General features: G+C 57.8%; 9 protein-coding genes and 1 non-coding gene across 10 annotated transcripts; 5 read left to right on the top strand and 5 right to left on the bottom strand.

The window, feature by feature from the left end:
- Positions 1 to 145: 145 nt before the first annotated feature.
- On the bottom strand, positions 146 to 794 carry PHYSODRAFT_300222 (hypothetical protein; the record flags this gene model as incomplete). Its single annotated transcript, XM_009527777.1, has 2 exons — positions 146 to 625; positions 696 to 794. The coding sequence occupies 2 exons, from the start codon at positions 792 to 794 to the stop codon at positions 146 to 148; spliced, it is 579 nt and encodes a 192-aa protein (XP_009526072.1).
- Positions 795 to 2,220: 1,426 nt separating this feature from the next.
- PHYSODRAFT_331050 (ABCG transporter-like protein) lies at positions 2,221 to 3,706 on the bottom strand (the record flags this gene model as incomplete). Its single annotated transcript, XM_009527776.1, has 4 exons — positions 2,221 to 2,331; positions 2,363 to 3,136; positions 3,186 to 3,566; positions 3,605 to 3,706. The coding sequence occupies 4 exons, from the start codon at positions 3,704 to 3,706 to the stop codon at positions 2,221 to 2,223; spliced, it is 1,368 nt and encodes a 455-aa protein (XP_009526071.1).
- A 1,183-nt stretch (positions 3,707 to 4,889) lies between these two features.
- PHYSODRAFT_259001 (hypothetical protein) lies at positions 4,890 to 5,631 on the top strand (the record flags this gene model as incomplete). Its single annotated transcript, XM_009527775.1, has 3 exons — positions 4,890 to 5,218; positions 5,278 to 5,473; positions 5,499 to 5,631. Coding segments are annotated over 3 exons (658 nt in total), but the record flags the coding sequence as incomplete, so codon positions are not given.
- Positions 5,632 to 6,577: 946 nt separating this feature from the next.
- PHYSODRAFT_354538 (hypothetical protein) lies at positions 6,578 to 8,037 on the bottom strand. Its single transcript, XM_009527774.1, has 2 exons — positions 7,034 to 8,037; positions 6,578 to 6,955 (listed from the first exon to the last, which is right to left on the bottom strand). Exons 1-2 carry the CDS (start codon positions 7,972 to 7,974, stop codon positions 6,640 to 6,642), a joined length of 1,257 nt encoding a protein of 418 aa, XP_009526069.1. The 5' UTR covers positions 7,975 to 8,037; the 3' UTR covers positions 6,578 to 6,639.
- A 693-nt stretch (positions 8,038 to 8,730) lies between these two features.
- Positions 8,731 to 9,346, top strand: PHYSODRAFT_438086 (hypothetical protein; the record flags this gene model as incomplete). Its single annotated transcript, XM_009527773.1, has 3 exons — positions 8,731 to 8,899; positions 8,982 to 9,065; positions 9,138 to 9,346. Coding segments are annotated over 3 exons (462 nt in total), but the record flags the coding sequence as incomplete, so codon positions are not given.
- A 706-nt stretch (positions 9,347 to 10,052) lies between these two features.
- Positions 10,053 to 10,857, bottom strand: PHYSODRAFT_380517 (hypothetical protein; the record flags this gene model as incomplete). Its single annotated transcript, XM_009527772.1, has 4 exons — positions 10,053 to 10,160; positions 10,223 to 10,303; positions 10,373 to 10,585; positions 10,654 to 10,857. Coding segments are annotated over 4 exons (606 nt in total), but the record flags the coding sequence as incomplete, so codon positions are not given.
- Positions 10,858 to 11,327: 470 nt separating this feature from the next.
- PHYSODRAFT_499071 (hypothetical protein) lies at positions 11,328 to 12,826 on the top strand (the record flags this gene model as incomplete). Its single annotated transcript, XM_009527771.1, has 5 exons — positions 11,328 to 12,017; positions 12,082 to 12,314; positions 12,396 to 12,473; positions 12,541 to 12,661; positions 12,734 to 12,826. 5 exons carry the CDS (start codon positions 11,328 to 11,330, stop codon positions 12,824 to 12,826), a joined length of 1,215 nt encoding a protein of 404 aa, XP_009526066.1.
- Positions 12,827 to 14,028: 1,202 nt separating this feature from the next.
- On the top strand, positions 14,029 to 15,054 carry PHYSODRAFT_559805 (hypothetical protein; the record flags this gene model as incomplete). The annotated part of the gene is made up of 1 exon (XM_009527770.1): positions 14,029 to 15,054. Exon 1 carries the CDS (start codon positions 14,035 to 14,037, stop codon positions 15,052 to 15,054), a length of 1,020 nt encoding a protein of 339 aa, XP_009526065.1. The 5' UTR covers positions 14,029 to 14,034.
- A 174-nt stretch (positions 15,055 to 15,228) lies between these two features.
- PHYSODRAFT_t769 lies at positions 15,229 to 15,301 on the bottom strand. Its single transcript has one exon. It is a non-coding gene; the product is annotated as a tRNA-Arg (tRNA).
- A 728-nt stretch (positions 15,302 to 16,029) lies between these two features.
- Positions 16,030 to 18,227, top strand: PHYSODRAFT_314545 (hypothetical protein; the record flags this gene model as incomplete). Its single annotated transcript, XM_009527769.1, has 4 exons — positions 16,030 to 16,635; positions 16,840 to 17,031; positions 17,152 to 17,771; positions 17,837 to 18,227. 4 exons carry the CDS (start codon positions 16,030 to 16,032, stop codon positions 18,225 to 18,227), a joined length of 1,809 nt encoding a protein of 602 aa, XP_009526064.1.
- Positions 18,228 to 18,245: the final 18 nt, after the last annotated feature.

The raw sequence follows: 18,245 nt of genomic DNA, 5'->3' as shown, positions 1-18,245 counted from the left end.
TCGACATCAACGCCGCATCATCCACCAGCACATCCAGCAAACTCGGCACCGTCTGGCAACTCCACGGCAGCTCCAGCAACTTGGCCAAATTCTGCAACAACAACACATCTCATCAGTTCTTCTCCGTAATAAATCAATAAAGCTCTCACCACTTTACCTCCTGGACGCCTGCGCCCGCTTCCTCGTCCCCTACCTCGCCCATGAGCCCCAGAAAGTATGGCACGAGGCCCAGCAGCTGCGGCAGCACCTTGGTGGGCTTGGCGGCCTCCACGACCTCCGTCAGGAAGGAGAAGACGATGTCCAGCACCACGCGGATCTCGTCCAGCAGCAGCCGCCGCCTCCTATCCCTCCTGCTGTTGCCGCTGCCTCTCTGCTGCTCCTGCAGCTCGTCCAGCGCGCGCGCGTAGCCGAGCGTGACCTCCGTGAGCAGCTGCATGCTCTCCAGCTCGCTGGGGCTGCCGCGCCGCAGCACTTGGATGATGCGCGAGGCGGCGCGCAGCCGCGTGGCCTCGCACTGCGCCAGCAGGTGCACGAGCGGCAGCCAGTCGTCCTGCACCACGAACGCGCCCTTCTGGGCCTTGCGCTTGGCGTCGCGCGGGGCGATGCCGTCCAGCAGGCCGTTGAGCTGCGGTTTAGAGACGGTTTGAGAAGGTTAGAGAGGGTTGGAGAGGGTGAGGGGGACACACGAGACGCACCTCGTCCGCGTCGATGGACTGCAGGTACTGGCGCACGGCGTCGGCGTCCGTGGCGCTGGCGCGCAGCAGCTCACGCGCGCTGCTGCTGCCGTCCTGCATGGCGGTTTGGAGTGGTAGAGGACGGGGTAGAGTATGGAATTGTACCCCCGGGGGCAGTAGGAGTGATTGTGTATTTGTACATGTGTTTGGTGATTTGTGCAATAGGAAGGACAGAAAACCCACTTCAACTTGCTACGGGTGCTGGCAAAACGAGCGGCGAGCTCACGATTTGGTGTCAAGATGGACAGCACCGTGCTGCAGTGGTGGTGGTGTCCACGTAGCGTTGCAGAACAGCTCAACTGCAAGGGCAACTTTGCACTCGAGGGCTATGTACGGTTCGGCAGGGCACCATGGGCACCAAGAAGAGATCTTCGTCCCGCGCAGACGCAGTCCAGCGGTATGGGTCTATAGTCGCACAGAACATCCGCGCGTTGCAGGCCACGATGGGCAACATACACGCTGCCGTGGAGCCTTTGCTCAGCGGCACCATATAGGAGAGTGCGGGGCAGGTCGTCAGTCTGATCTGCACTAATGCAAGCTACTAGCTAAGTACAGAATAATTGTTTTCGATCGAGGCGTGTGTGCGCATGTACGAGTTGATTGGGTGGCCCCATCTGCAGCCCACGCTTACTACTAGGGATCCCGCCCGGGGATACTACTGCAAGTCAAAAGTTTAATCAACTCGTAACATCAGCATCGCTGCACCGGTCGGAAAAGCGCCAAGCTTGTTGCATCTACCTCCATTCCGTCATGTTGAAGAACCTGGTGCAGAACACCTTTGAATAGCTGCTTCAGCCGCACAAGCACGTCCGCCGGCATCGCCATATCGGCCCAGTCCGTGCTGAAGGTGTCACAGGCTCTGTAGACCTCCAACTGTCACGCCATGGACGTCCATGCACCGCAACTTTTAGCACGGCCTCTCACACTTCGTAGCACTGGAGTGCTCGCCCGTCCGCGGCCACGAACAACTCTGCCTCCTCCATCTCGTCTTGGATGTTGTACAAATAACGCCAAAATAATGGAGAACCTGCAGGTTAGCAAGAAGGATGATCGAATTACTATGCGCCACCCACCCTCCTTACGTCTCAACCGACTTCCATCCTGCGTACTTGCCGCACGGGCCAGCGCCTCGCACCTTCGCCGTCGAATATAAAGGCGGGGGACGCCATGTTTCAGAAAGCGGTGCAAACCTCACTATCTGCCAATTGTCTGGATACGTAGCAAGTTGAAGCTCGTTTTTTTGTACCGAAAATGACTAAAACTGTATGTATTTTGCTTGTCAAGGGGCAACTTCTTCAATCGATGGCAGGACGCAACCGGCAAACATCAAACGCACTCCTATCGGTGTAAGTACAGTTGATTTTGTTAAAGTCTAATACTTGCTACTATGTCGTCGCTGCTCGCGGGCCAAAACGCAATTCCCTTCTTGCTTGCCAACGGGTCCGCAGCACTTGACCTGCCTAAGTCCTTCTCGCTCCTTCCCTCTCTATCTCTTGGTGTGGTTGATGTAGCGCAGCGAGAGCATCGAGAGCAGGCGGAAGATGATGATCGTCACGAACACGTAGCCGAAGTTGGCCCAGCGGTCGTCGTAGTTGTACTTGAACGTCGACTCGGATGTACTCCTTGACCGTCATGTGCGAGTACGTGACCGGCAGGCCCGACACGGGCTGGCAGCCGAGGTGCGAGCCCACGTTCTCGTACTGGCCCAGCGACGCGTTCCACGTCGGGCTCTCGGGGCAGTCGCAGAACACGAGCGCCGACAGGATCGAGATGGAGAACCGCTGCGGCACGATCGTGTAGAGCCACTTGTAGCCCTCCGGGATGGACGCCGCCGGCGGGTTGAAGCCCGCGAACAGCAGGAAGATCGAGTTGATGAGCGCGCCCATGACGGCCGCCACCTCGATGCTCGGGAACGCGTGGATCAGCAGCTGCGCGAAGTACATTTGGCCCAGCACGAAGAGCGACACGTGCACCCAGTAGAGCACCGCCGTCGCGAAGCCCTGGAAGCCCACCATCGGGTAGAAGATGACGATGAACAGCAGCGACTGACCGAACACGTACGGGATCTCCACCACCGTCGTGGCCACGAAGTACCACAGCGAATTATACGTCTGCGCAGCGCGCCCCCGATAGAAAGCCGAGCGGTCGATCGAGTACACGGGCAGCGTGCCCATGAAGCCGGCCATGGCCATGAACAGCGTCGACATGAAGACCAGACCCACGCCGCCCACCAGGCCGCTGTACGCCGTGTAGTCCACGCTCAGGAACGACAGGCCACAGATGATGGCCACGCCGAACACGATGCCGAAGCGCGTGAGGTTGAACGCCGGCGTGCGCCAGTACAGGTTGAAGAAGCGCTTCATGAGGAAGTACATCTGCGTCGAGCCCTTGGACGCGCGCTTCTTCGTGAACGTCAACGAAGTCCAGATCGCGCGCGCGGTCGTTGCTCACGCCGGCGCCGATCACCTCCAGCATCCACGTCGCCGGGTTCTGCTTGGGCGGGCACGGCTTGACGCCGGGCGCCGCCTCCAGGTACTTGACCAGCTTCTGGCACCGCTCGCCCAGCTCGCCCACGAACACCGACTGGCCGCCGCGCTTGAGCAGGATCAGGTGGTCGAACAGGAAGAACACGTCCGACGAGGGCTGGTGGATCGTGCACACGATGGTGCGGCCCGAGTCCGCCACCTTGCGCACGCCGTCCGTGATGAGCTTGGCCGAGTGCGCGTCCAGGCCGCTCGTGGGCTCGTCCAGGAACAGGATGCTCGGCTGCGCGGCCAGCTCCACGCCGATCGTCAGGCGCTTCATCTGCTCCTGCGAGCTGCCGCGGATGATCTGGTCCGCGATGTCGTGCATGTCCAGCAGGTCAAGACAGTGTCGTACTTCTTGCTGTCCGGGATGCTGCTGTCCTGGCGCAGGAACGCGCTGAACGTCAGCGCCTCGCGCCTCGTCGACGCCTCCGAGTGCACGTCCATCTGCTCGCAGTAGCCCGTGGCGCGGCGGATGGCCAGGTCGTTCGCCTCGGACAGCGCGCGCACCCAGACCCAACCCAAGAGGGGCAGCTGCCCCGAACATTAGAAAACTTCTTGGATCGAAGTGAGCCATGCAGCCAACACTTTCGAAGCCGTCTCCTCACAATCCAACTCGCCATGGGGAAGCCCGGCCAGAAGAAGAAGGCCGCAAGGGGGTCCCCTAGCGTGCTCCAAGCCGCCCTCCAACAAAAAGATTAACCAGACCAGTGCGGAAGAAGCCCATCTTCAAGCTTGCGCCCTCCATCCGTGACAAGAAGCATATTGACTACAAGGCCGCCGGCCAGGCATGCACGCCTCCGCTCGGCGAGGCTACCGTCCGGAAGGTCGTGACGAAGTTCAAGAAGTGCGAGCCGTGGAAGGGAGATCCATGGTACAAACGCAAGCGCGACCCGAAGCACGAACCTGTCCGTGTCAAGCGCAAGGTCTGGGACCTGCTTGCTACGAAGCCCGGCCTGTCCGACTGGGCGCTGGCGAGGGCATTGAAGATCCCACGCGCGACCTTCCAAGGCATCAACAAGGACATCAAACGTCTACCGTTCTCCAAAGTCTACTTCTCGCGGGGTAACCCCGACTTCCGGGACATCTATACGTTTCCTTTCCGGATCGCTCACGAGGGAAAGCTGCGCGCGTCACTCTTTTTTCATTGACAGACCCGGCCGTCGTGGCGATCCTGATCGAGAAGGCCAAGACGATGCAGGTCCAGCTACTCCTCGACTGGAAGATGGCGCTGTCATTGTTCGAACTACCCCAAGTCGAGGAGCTTGTGGCGGCGGGCGTGGAGGTCTATGTCCCCAAGAAGTAGAGCACCACCAACCATGAAAACGTAATCGTCTATCTAAACTATCTACAAGCTGTTACTAACTATTGTTTGCACAGACGATCGTAGTCGAGAACATCATGGCAACGACGGGTTCCGCGAACCCATCGTTCAAGGGCCTGGAGCTCTCCATCGAGAACCTGACACACCACTTTGAGCCCAGTGAAAGTGAGCACTCACTGCACTTGATTTTTCGTTTTGCTAATATGCTATCTGTACTGTTACAGTTGACGCGATCGCACATGAATTTGACGTCGGCATTCTGCCCGTGAACGCTCTCCTAGTGGAGGCTGAGTGGTTCGCAAGGGAGAAGGCCAAGCTCAAGCTGAAGGAGCAGGTCGCGGCACCCCGTGCCAGCGAAGGCCTGACGACGGAGGAGGAGCAGACGGCCCGCGCCACGATGAAGCGGGCGAAGAAGAACGCCAACAACAACGAGTATGCCAAGAAGCGACACAAGACGGACAAGAGCGCTGGTCAATGCGTGAGGTGCCACACAGAGACGCCGGAGGCAGGCGGTGTAATGTGCCAGTGGTGCAAGAAGAAGGAGAAAGTCGTGCGCGACGTCAAGAAGGACCAGGGAAAGTGCGGGTCGTGCAGCAAGCCGAAGCCGCGTCTGGACGGCACGCCTATTGCCAGGCGTGTCGCCTCAAGAGAGCCAAGGCTGCGGCTGACGCGCGAGCACCGAACTTGTGTATAGCATGCAAGAAGAACCCGTGCGCCGAGAAGAAGGACCGCTCCTTGTATTCCAGATGCCAAGACTGCAGAGCCGCCAACAATGCCAGCATGAGGAAGTCCAGACACGCCATGTACAACACGGGCTGGGCCGCGGCCATCAGCCTCAGCTCTTCCTCCTCCAGTCGGCGCGCCTCGATGTCGCGCTTCCTGCCGGTCACGTACTCGCACATGACGGTCAAGGAGTACATCCGAGTCGACGTTCAAGTACAACTACGACGACCGCTGGGCCAACTTCGGCTACGTGTTCGTGACGATCATCATCTTCCGCCTGCTCTCGATGCTCTCGCTGCGCTACATCAACCACACCAAGAGATAGAGAGGGAAGGAGCGAGAAGGACTTAGGCAGGTCAAGTGCTGCGGACCCGTTGGCAAGCAAGAAGGGAATTGCGTTTTGGCCCGCGAGCAGCGACGACATAGTAGCAAGTATTAGACTTTAACAAAATCAACTGTACTTACACCGATAGGAGTGCGTTTGATGTTTGCCGGTTGCGTCCTGCCATCGATTGAAGAAGTTGCCCCTTGACAAGCAAAATACATACAGTTTTAGTCATTTTCGGTACAAAAAAACGAGCTTCAACTTGCTACGTATCCAGACAATTGGCAGATAGTGAGGTTTGCACCGCTTTCTGAAACATGGCGTCCCCCGCCTTTATATTCGACGGCGAAGGTGCGAGGCGCTGGCCCGTGCGGCAAGTACGCAGGATGGAAGTCGGTTGAGACGTAAGGAGGGTGGGTGGCGCATAGTAATTCGATCATCCTTCTTGCTAACCTGCAGGTTCTCCATTATTTTGGCGTTATTTGTACAACATCCAAGACGAGATGGAGGAGGCAGAGTTGTTCGTGGCCGCGGACGGGCGAGCACTCCAGTGCTACGAAGTGTGAGAGGCCGTGCTAAAAGTTGCGGTGCATGGACGTCGGGATGTTGCCGACCACATGGCGTGACAGTTGGAGATCTACAGAGCCTGTGACACCTTCAGCACGGACTGGGCCGATATGGCGATGCCGGCGGACGTGCTTGTGCGGCTGAAGCAGCTATTCAAAGGTGTTCTGCACCAGGTTCTTCAACATGACGGAATGGAGGTAGATGCAACAAGCTTGGCGCTTTTCCGACCGGTGCAGCGATGCTGATGTTACGAGTTGATTAAACTTTTGACTTGCAGTAGTATCCCCGGGCGGGATCCCTAGTAGTAAGCGTGGGCTGCAGATGGGGCCACCCAATCAACTCGTACATGCGCACACACGCCTCGATCGAAAACAATTATTCTGTACTTAGCTAGTAGCTTGTATTAGTGCAGATCAGACTGACGACCTGCCCCGCACTCTCCTATATGGTGCCGCTGAGCAAACGCTCCACGGCAGCGTGCACGTTGCCCATCGTGGCCTGCAACGCGCGGATGTTCTGCTCGCGATTGGAGAAGCCCATGTCGTTGAGCTGCGTCAGCTGCGACGCGTAGATCTCCTCGGGGTTGCCAGCAGGTGCAGCAGGAGTGGAGCTTGCCGCGCCCATCGCTGCTCCACCGAAACCCGCGCCAGGGAAGCCGCCAAACATCGCAAACGGGTTGGCTGCAGCAGGATTGGCTGCCCCCGCAGCTCCAGCACCCGCAGTAGCTCCAGCATCGCCCAGGTTCAGACCTTCAAGTCTGTTGACATAGAAGAAGGAAAAAATGGTGTTAACACCACTAACAGCAACAATTCACCCCAACTATTGGAAAGCGTACCCTGGGACGAGTCCGGAGCCGCGTAGCTGGTTCATGGCGTTCTGCATCTGCATCATGGCCTGCAGGTTCTGCGGGTTCATGGCCTGGCGCAGGAACTCTGGGTTGGCCATCATCTGGCGCATCTGTGGGTTGGCGTTCATCATGGCGGCCATCTGCGGGTTCATGGCCTCCATCTGCGCCAGGAACTGCTCCGGGTTGCTCGTCACCTGGTCCAGCGCGGCCTGGAACAGCGGACTCTGCATCATCTGCGCCATCATCTCGGGGTTGGCACCGCCCATTCCTGCCCCCATGCCTCCGAGACCTCCCATTCCTCCCATTCCCATTCCCCCCCACGGGTTGGCGCCCGCGCCAGTTGCGCTTGCATTTGCATTTGCACCTCCAGTTGTCCACGGGTTAACACCACCAGTTGAAGTTGCCGTGGCCGGAGTTGAAGTTGCCGCAGATTGAGTTGAAGTTGCATTGTTGCCGGTAGTGTTGCTGTTGCCCCCACCGGCAACTCCGGGCATGGTGAAGGCGGGACCTCTGGCCGCGGGGGCGCCGCTGGCCGCCGCGTCCATGAGCGGTTCCTGCACGTCGTGGTACATGCGGCGCAGCGCGTTGAAGCCCTCCGGGTGGCTCTCGATGTTGCGCAGCGCCGTGTCCTGGTTGCGCATCATCTCGCGCATGGCCGCGGGGTTGCGCATGGCCTCCATGCTCTGGCGCAGCAACTCCGGGTCGTTCATGATGTGGTTGAGTTGCGGGTTCTGCTCCATGAGTTGCTGCATGGCCGGGTTGCTCTGCATTAAGTTGCGCATGAGGTCCGGGTTGCTCATCAGGTTCTGCATGAGCGGCGAGTCCATCATCTGCCGCACCATGTCCGGGTTCTCCATCATTTGCTGCTGCATCTGCTGCATGCTCGGCATGCCGTTGCCGCCGGCACCGCCGCCTAAGTTGCCGAACATGTTGCCGGCGTTAGCACCTCCGAGTCCCGGGAACAAGGGGAAGTTGAACGGGTTAGCACCAGGGCTAGGAGTTGCCACCGCTGGAGGGGGTGTTGCCGTTGTTGCTGGTGCTGCCGCTGCTGTGGGAGTTGCCGTGGTGGCGGGGGTTGTTGCCGCAGGGGGTCTTGTCGTTGCACGCGCCGAGCCTTTGACGAAGTAAATGGTATCTTCCGCCTGGATGCCTGAGAGTTGCAGCAACTTTTGCAGTTAGCACTAGCCTAAACCAAACCGGCGGTTAAGTGGTGTTAAATTGGCGGGGGTGTTGCCGTACCGTAGCTCTCGAGCGTGAGGTCGTCCTTGAGCACCTTGCCCTTGTAGATGAGCCGCTGCAGCGCCGCGGGCACCTCCGTGGACGCCACCAGCGCCTCCTTGCACTGCAGCACGGTGCTTTCCAGCGGCACATCCACCTCGAGCTTCTTCCCCGCCGTCGTCTTGACGTGAAGGTTCACCATTGTCGCGTTACGGTAGTGTTAACCGGCGCCAAGCCGAGGTTCTCTCCCTCTCTGGAAGTTGGCCACGTTCACGTAATGCGCTTCCAGAAAGAAGGCACAACTATCTCGTACTTTAGAGGGTGAACCGATTACGCAAACTTCACTTAAATTTTATGATAGAGCTAACCGCCGACCAGTTAGGTAAATTATGTCGAGCACGCCTGAGGAGCTCGAGCCCATGGACACGACGCCACAGGAGGCGCCGCAGGAGCCCGTGACACAGGAGGAGGAGGTGGAGGTGGTGCCGCCGCCTGCCAAGCGTGCCAGAGCCGAGACGTCCGGGCGCACGTGCCAGTTCTGCAGCAGCAAGAAGCAGGTGGCCGCCGGTTGCAAGAATGTTGCCTGCAAAAAGTGTTGCCTGGCACGCGAGGGGGAGTGCAGCACCCATCCGAAAGGTTAGTGTACATACAAACATCAAGCTCACGGTTAGAGTTACCTTAACCACTGCCTCTTGGTGACATTTTTTGCATTTTGCAGAGGTGGAAAAGCCCGAGCGGGCGGAGCCTGTCAAGCCCAAGAAGCCCGTGATCAAGAACGAGTTCCGCGAGACCAATTTCCACTGTCGGTTGCCAACAATATTATTGTGTTTTTTTATTTCATTCATCTAACCAATAATTGTTATGTTGCTCGTAGACTACGGCGAGACCGTGACCATCTTCTGCGTCAAGGACTTCTTCGAGAACAAGAAGCTGAGCCAGGGCGTGCTGAACGACCAGGGCCGGGCGGAGCGCGTCGGCGGCAAGGACTGGGGCCGCCGCAAGAAGAAAAACGCCGCCGACCCGCAGCTGAAGGAGCTCATCCAGTGCGCACTGGGCAAGAAGCCAGCCCCCGCTGGCTACGGAGACGTCCTGGGGGCTGTTGCCAACGCTCCTCCCGCTGCTGCTACTGCTGTTGCCGCCGATGCATAAATTGCAAAACAAAACTCAATTCTCAATTTTTTTCTTGTCTTGGTGAGTCTTATATTCAAGGGGGGAAGAGGTGTTAACGTTAACCTTCTTTCATCCAGCACGGCACGTCGTCTGCTTCAGCGGTCTCTGGAGAGAGTTTTGGCTCAATGGGCTGACAATTACTGTTGGCTGATGCTGAATTATTGTCACTTGGCGAAGGGATTGGAGAATTTGTTGTTGCTGCTGTTGTTGCTGCAGTTGCTGCGGTTTTACGGTTCTTGAGGAAGATGATCTCCTCCTGGAGCTGCTTGGTGCGGAATTGGCAGTCGCGGCAGTATTTGCGCGCAGTTTCGAGTTCCACCGCGGCGTCTTCGAGTTTCTGCTCCTGGACGGCGTTGGCATTCTCGAGAGCTGCCACTCGAGCCTGCAGGTGCTTGGTTTGAGAGCCCATCTGCCCCCTGCGGGCTTTCAGCTCGAGGTTTTCCTTTTTGAGGGCTACAAGCTGCTCGTTCAGCTGGTCCTCGACTCGGGACAACTCGTTCTTCTTCTTCTCCACGTCGGCTGCTCTCGAACTCGCACCTTTCAGCGTCTTCATCAAACAACAACATCCCGTTAGGCAAAACTGACAAAAGTTTGCACTGCTGGAATCATTTAGTCCGCGTACCTTCATCAACGCTCGCTGCTTGTCCTCAAGAGCAGCCTTTTCCTCTTCGAACTTCTTTGATAACCTTTCAGCTTCTGCACGCTTCTGTCTCTCACTAACAAGAGCCTACACCGACAGAAGCAAGTGTTAAAGTGACGTAAAACTCGTAGACGATTAACATCACTCACCTCGCGAAGCTGTTGACAAATTTGCTGAGATTCTTGAATTTCGTTTTCAAGTTGGCTGCACCTCGATTCGAACTGAGCAACCTGCGTATTCCGCCAACAATCCATGAGTTTGTGTATCCGTGAAGACAATAGCGCATTGGCAGTACACACCACGTTGGCTTCGCTTTGATGGTCTTGGAGGAGTCGCTGCAGCTTGTTTTCCAGAGCGTATCGATCGTTGACGCTTTTCTCCCGCTCTCGTCGAAGCTCGTCTACAATTTGGTGGTGAGTTTTGCTCTCTAATCGTGCTTGGGCTTGCTCCTTCTCGCGTAGTCTCCTTTGCTCAAGTGCAGCTGTGCGCTGAGTCTCACTATCAGCTTGTAGCTGCATATTACAATCGCACTGTCATTCGTAAACACTATCGATGAGGTGAGAGTTGAAGCAAAACGTACCCGTTCGCTCTGAATCTGCAGGTGCTGCACTTGTCGCTGCAGCTCCTGGTTCGTCGTCGTCAGCTCACTAACAACCCGCGCGTGTTCTTCCTGTTGCTGTCGTAGTTGGCGATCCTGCCCTGCAAATTCTGTATCAACCGCGTTTTGCTTGCACCGCAGCGTCTCCACCTCTTTTTCCTTGTTGGCGAGCTTGACCGTGAGCATTTCGATGAGTTCCTCCTGCACTCGCCTCTCCTCCTCCTGCACGAACGGACTGGATGACTGACTATCCCAGCTCGAACTACCCCGAACATCCTGCACCACAAAGAGACATCCCGTCGATGAGTACCCATCTAAGCTTACAGAAGTCTCAAATATTCTGCTTAATGTGCTTACAGATACGACTCGACCCACGCGGAGACCCCCTCCGCGTTTAACCACGGGCAGCTTCATCGGTTTTTGAGGCCTTTCATGGACTCCACTACTAGTTGACAGCACCGACTGGCGAGGTGCTCTCCACGACATGATGAAGGGCGAATCCTACGGAAAGGAGGCGCCCGTATTGCATGAATTTGAGGGTGAACGATACAAAAGTTGCTAGCGACGAAAATACTTGGGCGCGTTTCACGTTTGCTCGGGGTTGGCCTTGTTGGCCTCCTTTAAACTCGTTTAGAGAAATTCTCTCTCTCTGCAGCATGTCCAAGTCGAATGTCCGCGCGCAGAGCGAGCAGCTCTTCATCCTGCAGGTGCAAGGAGACAAGTACGCCCGACTGCTGGTGGAGCAGAAGCACCGACTCCGACAACTGGATGATCACTGGAAAAAGGTCCACGAGGAGCTCAAGGAGCTGCGACTGAAGCGAGGCGAGTGCGACCAACGCGGTGGCGGCGCCAACGCCGTGCGCGCTCGCATGGCCGACGAGCAGCGCGAGCTCATGAAGCTCGAGAACCGACTGTCGGCCTGCCGGACCCGAGAGAGCAAAATGGTCGCGTACAACGCCGAGCTGCGCCACCGAGTGGACGAGCTGCGAGCCAACCGGGTGCTGAGCCAAACCGTGTTCGAGAAGAACCAGCGGCGACTGCGCGAGATCCAGAAGCAGATGCAGGAGACCTTCCGCCAGTCGACCCAGATCGTGGCCGAGCGCGACCGCATCCTGTCCCAAGCCAACTCGTTGTCGGGCCAGAACATGGATGAGCAGGAGGCGTTTGATCAAGTGTACCAGAGCCTCGCGTCGATCATCAAGCGCGAGAAGGAGAGCGCCGAGACGTATAGGAAGCAGATTCTGGAGCAAGATCCGCTCGACTTGGCCGAAGATTTCGTTCGTGGCAACTTGAAGCTGGAGGACGAGCAGCAGCTCAAGAAGACGCTACAGAAGCTAGACACGACGGTAAGGCTGGGAGGATGTTGCCGTCGTTTTAGTTGTTGTTACTCATTGTTGTGAGGGATTGTAGATGCTGGAAGATAAGCAGAACGTCGCGTCTATCAATGAAAAGCTGCAAGAGTTCGAGACGACGTTCGCGGCGCTGCAGCAGGAGATGGGAGTGGACGACTACCACGAACTGGTTGAGGTGTATTCGAGGAAGGAGGAGGAGAACTTCGCCCTCTTCCGATACGTCCAAAGTACCAACAACGAAGTGGAGCAGCTCGAAGACGAGAAGTTGGCGCTTGAAAGGGAGATTCAGAAGTGAGCTCGTCGAGGTTTAGGAACGGTACCGCTCATTCAGAACGTCTCTAACTATTGCTGTTGTTTTGTGGTGTGTTTCAGATTGAAGAGCGACATGCTCGACGGCAGTGCTAATGCACGAAAGCGGATGGTCGACGCCCTCGTAGAAACTCGCCAAAAGTGCGTCAATACCATCAGCTTGACTGGGATGAGGTTCAAATGCACTCAATTGTGGTGACTTTTGTAGGATTTTCAAGGAGAACGCGGAGATCGAGCGACTCCGAGCTGCAGCCGCTCGAGAATTTCAGCCGCTGGCACGCGTCGTCGACCGACTGTACAACGCGCTCGGCTGCAACGACGTCATGCCGGTACGAAACTCGGGCTACAAATGGAGTGTCCGCAGTAGCCTCACCTCACCTGTTGTGACCTCCTCTGCCTAGCCTGTCGTGGGCGCCTCCGCGTCTTCCAGTGGTGGCGATTCCAAGCGCACTCGAAAGCAGTCGGAAGACCAACTCGCGATGGTGGTAAGCTAGCAAACGCGCTCAACCACACGATTGTGGTTGGTTACCTTACCCTTATTCATTTCATTCATTTGCTATTCGACTAGGCTCGTATCAACTCCATGAACGATCTTCTGGCTGCGCACGGTATCACCGAAGGAAATATTCTCCAATTCTTGGCGGTACGTAGCATCAGATCGTTCCACTTCAATCATGATACCTTAGTCGTAACATTGTTGCCGAGTAGATCATTGAACAGCGGAGCAATGAGCTCATCGAGCAGTTCTCACGCCGACTCCAGTACAAGAACCCGGCCGAGGCCCAACGCGCGTCACTGGGAGCGAATCTCCGTCCCAGCGACCCGACTCGTTCCGTCAACGCCGTCCGCGCTCTTCTCCCGGAGTTCTTAGGCGGGCCTGCAACAAACGGCGCGTACGGCGGAGCGAGTTCCCCACAGGTCACGAGCCCCGTGCAGTCGGCAGCGGCAGCGTCGCCATTCGCAGCTGCAGGCGTCGAGTTCACTCTGGACAAGCAGCTATCCGGCACCAGCGTCATGAACGCGTCAATCGCCGAGGACGAGCCCGAGTCCCCCAGGAGCGACGAAGAAGACTGCGATCGGCCACTGACCCGGATCGAGCTGCAGAAGCGAGCGGCCAAGAGCTTTGCCAGTCTCCAGGCCAGCCCTAAGCTGCAGCCTATTCGAACGAAACCGGTGTTGTCCAAGAAGAAGAAGTACTGATCCAATTGATACGGCACTGTACTGTAAAGTGCCCCATGTAGTAGACGAATTCCAGGATTAATTCAATCCGATCGCGACTAAAAAGTTGACGGTGTCCGATGGGGAGCGTCCGTAATACTGTCAGGCTTTCACCTGCAGCGAAGAAACCTAAGGTCACTGGTTGCATGAAGTCACGGAATGCAAACTACATGACGCCCTAGGTGTCAGCAGCTGACTCAGCTCGCCTGCCGGCTGTCTTGTCCTCGGGTTCAACGCCACCCAGCAGTGGGCGCTGTCTGCGCGTTGCAGACGATCAAAGTCCCCGTTTTATGGCAAATGGACCTCATGCATGCAAACCCGCCTTCAAGGTGTCGGTGGCGCGAGTCCGTCGTGATCCTCGACACTCCAGTCTCTGTGCACGAGTGATGAGGTGAGGTAGCATGACTACGCAACCCCCGAGCACCAACGCCGCACTCCACCCACCACTTTGTCATTTCTCGATTCGCTCCCAGACCATCAAACGATGAAGGTGTTCGAAGCAAGTGTCGCGGCCACGGCGATGGCGGGCTTCCTGCCCTCGACTCACGGCTGGTGGGACAACGGCCACATGCTCGTCGGCGAGGTGGCCACGCAGCTCATGAACTCGAGCGACGTCGCGACCATCGAGAGCATCCTCAGCCGCTGGGACGAGGACTTCCCCAACACGGGCGAGATCACGACGTCCGCCGTGTGGATGGACATCATTAAGTGCACGGCGCCCAGCTCGACGTGCACGACGCCGGCCTCGCCCTCCATCACGAGCATGAGCGACTGGCACTACATCGACCTGCCGCTCAACATCAACGGCGACAAGTGGGAGGACAAGGACGCCGACCTGTCGCTCTTCGACGACACCATGGGCGGCGACGGCGTGTCCGTCATCGAGGGCGCCATGAAGTCCTTCAAGACCACCAAGTCCAAGTGGGCGGCCAACCTCTTCCTGCGCAACTTCATCCACATCTTCGGCGATCTGCACCAGCCTCTTCACACAGTGACCGGCATCAGCGAGGCCTTCCCCGAGGGCGACGGCGGCGGCAACAGCGAGATCTTCGTGACGCCGTGCGCCTTCAGCAACCTGCACGCCGTGTGGGACGCCGCCGGCGGCCTCTACAGCCTCAACAAGTGGTCGCTCGACGTCAGCGACTTCAAGCCGACGCTGCAGAGCAACGCCACGGAGCTCATCGCGCTGCTGCCGAGCGTGCCGGACAACTTCACCTTCTCGCAGTACGAGAACGCCTCGTACGACCAGCTGTACGAGGCCATGGTCACCAACTCGGGCCTGCGCGAGGTCATCCTCGAGACGTACAACTACGCCAACACCATCGTCTACTCCAACCTGGACCTGAACGCCACGAGCTCGGGCAGCTACCCGTGCCCGTCGGCCTCGTACCTGGCCATGGCCGGTGAGATCGCCCAGAGACGCATTGCGCTGGCCGGCAGCCGTCTCGCCGTCATCCTCAAGCACTTCGCGGCCCAGCTGCGTGTGCTCGGCCTGGCCGACTAACAACCTCCTCACTATCAGGGAGTTGGAGATCCGAGACTATAAAATCCATTAAATCGAACAGCAAATTTGACTGCCACCATCAGTAGATCCGGTGCTCCGTTGGTCTTCTTCGTTCATGGGGAATGGTCGAGCAAACGTGCTCCATTGGTGTCAAGTTGGTGGTGGTTAAAAGTGTACGCGACGCGGGACTCGAACCCGCAACCCCCAGATTCGAAGTCTGATACGCTATCCATTGCGCCAGCCGCGCGTATATTAACTCATGCCAAACAAAAACTATAAAAATAGTTTTTAAAATTCTAGACCCAAAACAACTCGAAATGTTTTGTTGCTGTTGTTGTCTTGGGGCCCAGATCTAATGTACATGTATTAATACGTGCACATGCACACCGTTCAACCGAAGTGGTCGTCTCTCCGTCAAACGTAGGCTATCCATCCATCCATTTTACGTTGTTAACCTACCGGCAGCAGCTTCACTGGTACATTTAACGCTGCCGTTGCTTCACGTGTCTATTAATTAATGCGCACCTGGGCAAGCCATTCATACCTTTGATAAAAATCAATATCACAGTGGTGCCAGGTGCCTCGTGGTGCTACATGTAGAGTTCTACATCAACCTGCCTCGATATCCATCGTTGGGGATCCCCATCCACCCCGACCCAAGCATTTCGACCAACGTCGCTTCGCCTTCCTACTCTCACTTACCTTACCTCGCCGTATTGCTCGCCGTATGCAATATGCGGCACTGCATCACGCCCAGCTTCAGCTTCAGATCGCCTTTTCTTTAGTGTGCGAGTTGAAGTGAAGTGAAGTGAAGGTGTTGGGCTTACCGCATTTTTCGATACAGTTCTGACCTCTCCTTTGTCATACGCATGCGCCCCCATAGGTCTTGTTTTTTTCTCCATGTCGAGCAGCTCCTCTAGCCATAACGCCATCGCCTATTGTACTGTACCGAAGCGGAGTGAGGCCTGGTGATCCATGCAGCTGCTGGAGGCGTGGGCGACCGCGCGCCTGGAGGCGCTGGGCGTGGACGGCGTGTTCGCGCCCTACATCGTGGGCATGCTGCCGTCCCACGGCGGCGACGACGACAACCTGGAGGACGCCAAGTTCAACATCCACCAGGTGCTCATGGGCTGGCTGGCGCCCGAGGACGAGGAGCGCGCGCAGGAGTTCGTGGACGAGCTGGCCAAGCTGGCGGACAACCCGGCGCAGCTGACGGACGCGGCCATGGCCATGGCGGCGCAGAGCAACCGCATCGAGGACGACATCAACAAGATGCTGGCGCAGGACGAGGAGCTCAAGGCCTCGGCGCCCACGTTCGTGCCCCGCAGCAAGTTCCTGTCGCCCGTGGTGGCCGAGTTCCACCCGACGGGCAGCCCCGAGGGCCCGTTCGGTGGCGGCTTTGGCCAGGTGCAGGCGGCCGCGTCGCCGTCCCCGCCATTGCCGTTGCCGCTGTCGCATCTGCACAGCAGCGAGGTGTACGAGGAGGAGGAGGCTGTGGAGGACGGGGAGGAGGAGGACGACGATGAGGACAGAGCGGCGCTGCAGAACGAAGACAGCTTCTTCTGGTCCGTGGCCTACGAGGTAGAGTGGACTTGGACCCAGGACCTGGCTGACCCAACACGTCGCTACTTTCGTCGGGATGGAGACGCCGCGTTCTCGTTCTGTGCTTAGTTTTGGCTCTGCAGTAGTATTAGCTGCTGAGCTTGGTGGAGAGCGGGGAGAGGTGCAGGTGTCTAAAGTTTGTTGTTGTTGCTGTTGCTGTTGTGTTCTGGTGGTGCTGCGCAGCTCGTGAGCCACTTGCAGCTCAAGTTCCCGGACATCGACCCGAGCCGACTGTGCGACCTCTTGCGGCTTGTGGGACTGGACGTGGACAAGGCGCACGCGGTGCTCAAGGCGACGATCGAGCGCGAGTCCATCGGCCCCGGCCAGGTGTGCCGCCACTACTTGCAGGGCGAGTGTCGTCGCGCGGACTGCATGGTGCGTCTGTCATTTGCAATGCAAGATGAGCCTTGGGCTGTGTAAGAGGCGGAGTGGTTTGGATGCTCACAAAGCTTCCGGCTCCTCTCGTGTTGCTGCCTTGCCTGCCTGTGGCTGTAGTTCCTGCACGACACGGATAAGATCACGTGCCGGTTCTGGCTGCGAGGCACGTGCCTGCAAGCCGAGCACTGCGTCTTCGCGCACGACTTCTGTGAATACTATTCGATGGACGACAATGCGCTGGGCCAGCGCGACTACGACAGCGAAGACGAGATGGAGCAGAACGGCGCGCCGCTGGACATCCAAGCCGAGGACATGTTCCCGTCTCTTCAGAGCGCGACGTCAGGAGCAACAGCGCCAGCCTCGCCGCCGCTACCTCAAGGAAGCGATGGTCCCTCATTGGCAGCAGCTACCACGACGTACCCGTCGACGGAGGATGCTGTGGCGAATTTGACCATGAACTTTGCTCGAGCCGTGGCACTGCAGCCAACGCCTGGGGCGACCACCCGCCCTCTGGGCAATGGCAGCTATGGCTTGGACTCGACGCGACGAATGCCGCCGCCGGCCCCTGTGCACCGCCCGCTGTATCACAAGGCAGGGAGCAGCGAAGGTATTGGCACCAAGTGGGTATCTACGGGCCAAAGCGTGGCTACACAGTACCTGGAGCTGCGAGAGCAGGCGTACGAGATGGCTTGCGCCCGGAATAAGTGCTTCATGGGCGCTACTCAAGCATATCGCAAGTACGTTGTATGTGCCTCCTGAGTCTAGCCGAGATTGTATCTCACCTTTTCTGTTGTGTCTTCAGTGGTAACAAGGCGCTGGCTAAGGGGCTGTCGAAGCAGGGACACGAGTACAACGTCAAGATGAAGAACTTCCACTTCCTGGCGGCGTCAGAAATATTCGAGTCGCGCAACCCGCCCAACCAACTGTACATGGATCGGATGATGGATCTGCACGGACTGCACGTAGCTGAAGCCGTGGAGTTCCTCACACAGATGCTGCCCAAGCTCGCGGACGAAAGCGTGGACAGCATTTACTTGGTCACAGGCTCGGGACACCACTCGAAGGGGCCTGACGGCAACGCGCGGCTGCTGCCAGCAGTCGAGCGCTTCCTGGCGGGCGAAGGCTACCAGTACACACCCGTGGCGGACGGCGCTGGCTTTGTGGGGATGCTGCTTGTTGACTTGCGATGGTAATCGGAGGCTGTACGAATG

Source organism: Phytophthora sojae, assembly GCF_000149755.1.
Source record: "Phytophthora sojae unplaced genomic scaffold PHYSOscaffold_4, whole genome shotgun sequence".
NCBI classification, from domain to species: domain Eukaryota; phylum Oomycota; class Peronosporomycetes; order Peronosporales; family Peronosporaceae; genus Phytophthora; species Phytophthora sojae.
This window is presented reverse-complemented; position numbering and strand designations above follow the sequence as displayed.

Excerpts from the sequence above, each read along its gene's own strand:
- PHYSODRAFT_354538 (XM_009527774.1), bottom strand. The coding sequence starts at position 7,974 with ATGTTCGGCAACTTAGGCGGCGGTGCCGGCGGCAACGGCATGCCGAGC. Across the intron at positions 6,956-7,033 it reads GGCTCCGGACTCGTCCCAGG|ACTTGAAGGTCTGAACCTGG; the intron begins GTACGCTTTCCA and ends CTATGTCAACAG.